Consider the following 7,468-nt stretch of genomic DNA (forward strand, 5'->3'; position numbering starts at 1 on the left):
CCTAGCAGCACGAACTCTGAAGATAGATGGGGGGCAATCAGTTCACATATGGTGTCCAGAGCACAGCTGGGGGCAGAGGGTGGTCTATAGCAGGCGGCAACGGTGAGAGACTTGTTTTTAGAGAGGTGGATTTTTAAAAGTAGAAGTTCAAATTGTTTGGGTACAGACCTGGATAGTAGGACAGAACTCTGCAGGCTATCTTTGCAGTAGATTGCAACACCGCCCCCTTTGGCAGTTCTATCTTGTCTGAAAATGTTGTAGTTTGGAATTAAAATTTCTGAAATTGTAGCCCTTACAGAGAAATGCTTACTTACAAGCCCTTAACCAACAATGCAGTTACTTAACCAGTTTTTGCAGATACAATTATTGCTTTGATACATATTGTAATATATTTGTTATTAAAGGTGATGTGATGGCATAATAATGAGCCTTATTGGAGACGTGAAATGCCTTCATATAATAAGCCACATTGGAGACATGAAATGCCTTCATGGACACATGTTGCCAGCAGAGGGCAGCAAATAGTGACACATGTGACATTACACAAGGTATTTACCGAACACACAATGCCAGTTCCGTAAGTGCCCGTGACTCGTCAGTTCTTCCAATTTATTCGAACCGAGGAGGTAAGCAATCTACACACTTAAAGAAAAAAATATTAACGGTGCTCAAAAGCTAATGATGATGTAAAGTAGGCAATGTCTTTTACTGGAATTTTCATTCGGCATTTTACCAAAAGTGAAAGAGTGCTGTGTTTTTGGTGCATGGAATTTGCTGCTAAAGAAGGTACTGTAACAAACTGGACTGCAATGCCATTAATTAAGTATAATAATGTTTCTGCATGCATAATAACACAATTTCATGTTCTTATTATTCTAGGTTCCACTGTAATTCAGAGGAGGATTACATCATTTCAATCATGAAGTCAGTTGTCAGCATTTCTTCCTCAGTTAGGGCTGTGTGTCAGTACTCTCCCAACTATTTCATGACTTGTAGTCGGGGATTAATACGTCACTCAGATTCATCTGGAAGAATATTGAAATCGGACGTTTCTTTTAAAGCCAGAATGGCACAACCATGTGTAAAAAGTAGTTTAGGCTGCTTCCATAACACACGTGAGATGGGGGCGGTGGCGCAACAGTTAAGTAACCTCCCATTTGCAGAAGAGAAAGACTACGAGTTAAGGGTTCACCCGGAGAAACACCTTTTGCCCAAAACAGCTGGACAGCCTTCCATTGACACCCAATTAGGAACCAGTGCTTCACCAACAAAACTAGGGCACGTAAAAGTGGAGCCACTTTCTGTCAAATCCCTTTTCGAGGTTGAGGTTTTACCTGAGTTGTTAACACGTTTGAAAGAAGCTCCCAGCAATGAGAAAACTGAGGGTCTGGCAACCTTACTGGGAGTATGTGTTGAGTTTGGTGTGGACTATCAAAGTTCAATTGTCTCTAGATTGAAAGAGGAGTGGAGGACACACCTCTCCAAAACAGACATTGGGGTCATTCACCTGTGCCATCTTGGAGAAGTAGCCTATAATCTGGAGGGGAAGAGGTCAGAGATTGTTGAGCAGGTTCTCGACTCCGTGAGCATCAGCATTGATGCTCTCACCCAAAATGAAACCGCTCGTGTGTACTCCTTCCTTGCACTACTCAAGGACCCACACCATTGCCAAGATCTCATGTCAAGACTACACAGACACACAGAGAAATTGATACACAGACTACAAGCCATCAACATCAGTGACATCTTCCACTCCCTGGTGGCATTACAACAGAGGCAGGCCATTGCACTGATTGTGAAGCTGAGCAGACGGGCCTCTAGGGTATTCAGATCGTTCCAAGATGAAGAGCTCATCAAAGTTCTAGGTGCCTTAATGCATTTCGGTCAGCATGATGAAGACTTCATAACAGCCATGGAAAAGCACCTGCCAGTGAAAATAGTAGACGCAGACCCCGAACTCACAAGCGTGGTGATGGAGTTTTGCCTTCAGATGAGGTGTCGCTCAGAGCCCATATTCGAAGCTGTGGCTGAGAGCTTTATTTGCAACTCAGAGAAGTATACCACACCTCAGATAGCCCGGCAGATCATTGCCATGGGGAGACTGAGCTACCTGCCCCAGTGCTCCAGTCAGATGTTTAAGAAGCTGGAGAGTGTGCTGTCCTCTCGCTTCTCCCAGTTCCAGCCCAGGGCTCTGATTGAGGTGCTCCACTCCTGTATTCACCTGGAGAGGTTTCCACTCAACTTTGTGTCCAAAGTCTTCAGCCCCTACTTCCTACAGAGGTTGCAAGGTAGGCTAGTCAGTGTGTGTGTGTGTGTGTGTGTGTGTGTGTGTGTGTGTGTGTGTGTGTGTGTGTGTGTGTGTGTGTAAAAAAAAAAGTGAGAGCAAAAGTAAACGGGCTACATGTGAGTATGTGTGCACAATTTCATGTCAGGTGTGTATATGTCTATGTAACAGGGTCAGTTTTGTCCTTTCCATTCAGTTGCAAATTAAATTCCTCCAGATGATGGTCAGAAATACTCTTTGGTTTAAGTTACATCATACTAGCAGCACAGTTCTGTCACTGTCCACCGCTGAGATTAGCCAGAGTCATGTTATGTATGTGTCTGATGAAGGCTGCTATTCTTTCCCAGCACAAGGGGAGCCCCTGGACAAGCATGCCTTAGGCCAGCTAACCCAACTCAACCTCTCTATCTCACTAGAGTGCACCTACTACCGGGTGAGTACCTCCCTAATAACATTGTAAATATACAAATAAATCATACAATAATTATGCAAAATTGTCTGTCAAATTAAAGCCCTCTGACTCTTACAATGTGCCTTCACGTGTCACACTGAATGAAAAATATTATTTTGAAGTAGTTGGATTGAACACAAAGTTCATTCTGATGTATATACTGTATATTATACTGTGTTCCGTACAGGGCCCGAGATTACCTTACTATCTCCATGTGAAGAAGTTTTCCTCCATGGACCACTCCTTTGAGAGCCCTGTAGAGAGCTACCTGTACAACCAGGTGAAGGGCCCTCTTAACAAGCTGCTAGAGGGAAAGACCTACTACTCTACCAGGGTCTTCACGCAGCCTGGATACACCATAGACGTGGAGATCTGTCTGGATGAGGATGGGTTTGTCCTGCCTCTCTCACAGTGGGACCACACTCATAGGAGGTTAGAGCCATTGGAACTTTGTTAGAGGATCAGTCTGACAGGGCGCTGCACAGACTCATTCCCTGATCTACCAATCACCCTGTTTTCCAAAGTGCCCAATAAGTGGTCCTTACTTCCAAAGATTCAATTCATTTGAAATACAACCATTTATTCCAATGAGCAAATCTTCACAGCACCTTGTTCAGGCAGATCCTCGGACACAGAGAATGATACTTATTGCATTTCACGACTTATCACCCATTGAATAAAATGGCCAGTCAGATAACAGGTTAATTGTTTTCCTCTATGTAGGATTGCCTTGTGCCTGGATGCTCAGGACCGCTTCTGCAGCAACACCCATCACCTTCTGGGAAAGGAGACCACAAAGAGACGCCACCTCTGCAGAATGGGCTACGAAGTGGTTCAGGTAGGGGAACTCCGCTCCTGGTTACAGGCTAGAATAGACACACAATGTGAGGTGTGTGGAATGTGTGTTAGTACTCTATGTGCTTTGAATTCATCTCTATAATCAATGTAATGTGTCATTTTCTGTGTCGTTCTGTGACTGAGTTACATTTGTCTAGGCGTATTTATTTTCTCATGAAGACCTATCTGACATTGGTCTTTGTCTGTATGTTCCCCACCAGATCCCTTACTTTGAATTTGAGAAATTGAGAACACAAAAGGAACGGGTACAATACCTTCATAAGAAGATATTCCCCACAATCTTTAGGTTTTACCGGTGACTTCTCAGATAGGAGGACGTTGTGACGTCACATCCAAGCTCTGTGACCTCTGACCTGACAACATGGCCTTCAACAAGATGAACTAGGATGTTTCTTAAACTGTCTACTAATCATCACAGAAAACATTGGATTAGGCATGAACCTTCCGTTTCTAAAGTCTTCATAATACTATTATGACTGTGTTGGGGTTATGACAGAGTGGTCTAGAAAAGTGTTAAGTCATTATACATAATGTGATGGAATTTTTCGCAAAATATGGACTATGGCTATGGTAGGTAATAGGTCAACTATAAACTGCATACTTCCATATAGGAGCTTTCTGCAGTTTGTTAGTTATACACTGACTCTATATTCATAAATAAAACAGGTTTGTGTATCCATGTAAGCTTGAAGGTACTGTATATTTTGTACAATGGACTGTATTTTCCAATACAGATGATTCTATATTGCAAAATAAAATGTGTAAAAACAGTTTTCAAACAACCATGGGGGAAACTCAAAGTTCCTTCACTGTTATGTGTTTGTAAACAATAAACATGATTTGTATAAGGCCTCCAGCTCTCTTACGTTTTTGATTTATTTACCTTTATTTAACTAGGCAAGTCAGTTAAGAACAAATTATTATTTTCAATGACTTCCTAGGAACAGTGGGTTAACTGCCTGTTTAGGGGCAGAACGACAGATTTGTACCTTGTCAGCTCAGTGATTTGAACTTGCAACCTTTCGGTTACAAATCCAACGCTCTAACCACTAGTTTAAGGGGAACGTAAAGTAATAGATTAAAGGGTACTTAAATGCTGACAGGCATATGGACCAAAGCATGTACATGGGGTGGTCTGCGTAACAGGCTTTATTTTGAAGACAAAGCTATACCCCATGCATGTCACGTGAAATATGAGCGTAATACTGATTAACTACAGTGTCAGAACAGCTTGTGACTGAATCAACACATTTTTGGTGTAATTTATGATTACTAATTCACAGTGGTGTAAAGTACTTCAGTAAAACATAATTTAAAGTACTACTTAAGTAGTTTTTTGGGGGGTATCTACTTTACTTTACTATTTATATTTGACAACTTTTACTTTTACTCCACTACATTCCTAAACAAAATAATGTACTTTTTACTCCTTACATTTTCCCTGACACCCAAAAGTACGAGTTACATTTTGAATTCTTAGCAGGACAGGAAAATTGTCTAATTCACACACTTATCAAGAGAAAATCCCGGTCATCCCTACTGCCTCTGATTTGGCACTCACTAAACACAAACGCTTCATTTGTAAATGATGTCTGAGTGTTGAAGTGTACTCCTGGCTATCCGTTAATTTAAAAAATCAAGATAATAGTTTCATCCGGTTTGCTTAATATAAGGAATTTCAAATGATTTATACTTTCACTTTTGATACTTTAGTATATTTTAGCGATTACATTTACTTTTGATACCTAAGTACATTTAAAGCCAAATATTTTTACTCAGGTATTATTTTACTAGGTGACTTACACTTTTACTTGAGTCATTTTATTTTAAGGTATCTTTACTTTTACTCAAGTATGACAAATGGGTACTTTTCCCACCACTGCTAATTTATACAGGAAAAAGGAACATTTGACAGATCTCACTTCTAATTGTAGGCACTCAGTGTTGCCTTTATTTGTTTGAGAGGCCCATTCAGACTGGCAATTAATCTACTGTTGGCCTGCCTGGCTGACTCTCTCCTTGGTAACAGAATGTAAACATTCAAGCTACTTAGGAGGGGAGGCATCCACACTGCACAGGGAAGGAGAGCAGACATACACTGAAGAAGCTATTTAAACTAGGAGGAAGTTTACTTATAAAACAACTGCTATTAAAATGCAGAACACTATATTTGTTTGTCAAAGAACATTGGAGTAAATGTGAAGCATGAAAATTGGGCAAAGGTTTGAGTAAGATATTTCAAAGTTTGAGACCAAGAATACTGAAGGTGAGTAAAGTTGTTCATTTCACTCAACTACTGCTTTTCTTTTTCAAGACTTCTTGCTTTAACTATGTCCATTCTGACTGACACTTTTAGTACTATTCCATTAATTGGTTCTAGAATGCTAATCTGTAAAGAACTCCCAAAATGGTTTAAATGACTAGTCAGTCATGAATCCACTAGGATGCTAGTTAATGTTCCAGGGATGAATAGCTGTTGTTATTATGATGCCAGTCAGGCCTGTGGTTTGTATTAGCTCTCATTAACTCGTTGTCATTGTCTAAGTCACATCATGAGTCAGTGTTTGTGTCCCTAATGGCACTCTATCCCCTACATCTGTGTTTCTCAACTCCAGTCCTCCAGTATTCTCAACAGTACACATTTTTGTTGTTGCCCCGGACAAACTCACCCAATTCAACTAATTGATGGCTTGATGATTAGTTGACAAGTTGAATCAGGTGTGCTTGTCTGGGGATACAACAAAATGTGTACTGTTGAGGGTACTATATATATATATAGTGCCTTCAGACAGTATTCATACCCCTTGACTTATTCCACATTTTGTTGTGTTATAGCCTGAATTCCAATGGTTTTTCCCAACCATCAACCCACTATACCAAATAATGAATGTTAAAACATGATTTTAGAAATGTTAGAACATTTATTGGAAATGAAATACAGAAATATCTTATTTACATAAGTATTCACACCCCTGAGTAAATACATGTTAGAATCACCTTTGCCAACAATTACAGCTGTCAGTCTTTCTGGGAAAGTTTCTAAAGCCTTATTCACATTAGCAGGTTGAAGTGACACAAGTCAAATTTGAGCCATGTCACCAAATTACTATTGTCTGAACTCTGAACACACACAAATCCAATTTGGTTGCTTGTAACTTGCTGTTTGGACAGTAATTATTCCAAAACGGATTTGAAAAACAGAACTGATTTGAGCATTAAGGCCTGTAGTGTGAACAAGGCAAGAGCGTTGCACATCTGGATTGGGCAACATTTGCTCATCATTATTTTCAAAATTCTTTAATCTCTGTCAAATTGGTTGTTGATCATTGAAAGACCATTTTCAGGTCTTGCCTAAGATTTTCATGCAGATTTAAGTCAAAACTGGAACTCAGCCACTCAGGAACATGCACTGTCCTCTTTGTAAGCGACTCGTGTAGATTTGGCCTTGTGTTTTAAGTTATTGTCCTGCTGAAAGATGAATTCATCTCCCAGTGTCTGGTGGAAAGCAGACAACCAGGTTTTTCTCTGGGATTTTGCCTGTGCTTAGCTCTATTCCGTAAACATTTTTATTGTGAAAAACTCCCCAGTCCTTAACGATTACAAGCATACCCATAACATGATGCAGCCACCACTTGAACATATGTAGAGTGGTATTCAGTAATGTGTTGTTTTGGATTTGACCCAAACATAACACTTTGTATTCAGGACATAAAGTTAATTTCTTTGCCACATTTATTGCATTTTTACTTCAGTGGTTTATTGCAAACAATGCATGTTTTGGAATATTTGTATTCTGTACAGACTTCTTTCTTTTTACTCTGTCATTTAGGTTAGTATTGTGGAGTAACAAAAATGTTGATCCATCCTCAGTTTTC

At 40.0% G+C, this 7,468-nt stretch overlaps 1 protein-coding gene across 2 annotated transcripts; it reads left to right on the forward strand.

The window, feature by feature from the left end:
- Window positions 1-504: 504 nt before the first annotated feature.
- Window positions 505-4,449, forward strand: LOC112246698 (FAST kinase domain-containing protein 3, mitochondrial-like). 2 transcript variants are annotated; one of them, XM_024415187.2, is made up of 6 exons: window positions 505-626; window positions 880-2,288; window positions 2,632-2,717; window positions 2,923-3,167; window positions 3,459-3,573; window positions 3,794-4,449. In XM_024415187.2, exons 2-6 carry the CDS (start codon window positions 920-922, stop codon window positions 3,890-3,892), a joined length of 1,914 nt encoding a protein of 637 aa, XP_024270955.1. In that variant the 5' UTR covers window positions 505-626; window positions 880-919; the 3' UTR covers window positions 3,893-4,449. The 2 variants fall into 2 exon arrangements, with proteins under 2 accessions (XP_024270955.1, XP_024270956.1); XM_024415188.2 differs by lacking the exon at window positions 505-626 and adding an exon at window positions 637-786.
- Window positions 4,450-7,468: the final 3,019 nt, after the last annotated feature.

This window comes from Oncorhynchus tshawytscha, linkage group LG03 (genome assembly GCF_018296145.1).
Source record: "Oncorhynchus tshawytscha isolate Ot180627B linkage group LG03, Otsh_v2.0, whole genome shotgun sequence".
Classification (NCBI taxonomy): Eukaryota; Metazoa; Chordata; class Actinopteri; order Salmoniformes; family Salmonidae; genus Oncorhynchus; species Oncorhynchus tshawytscha.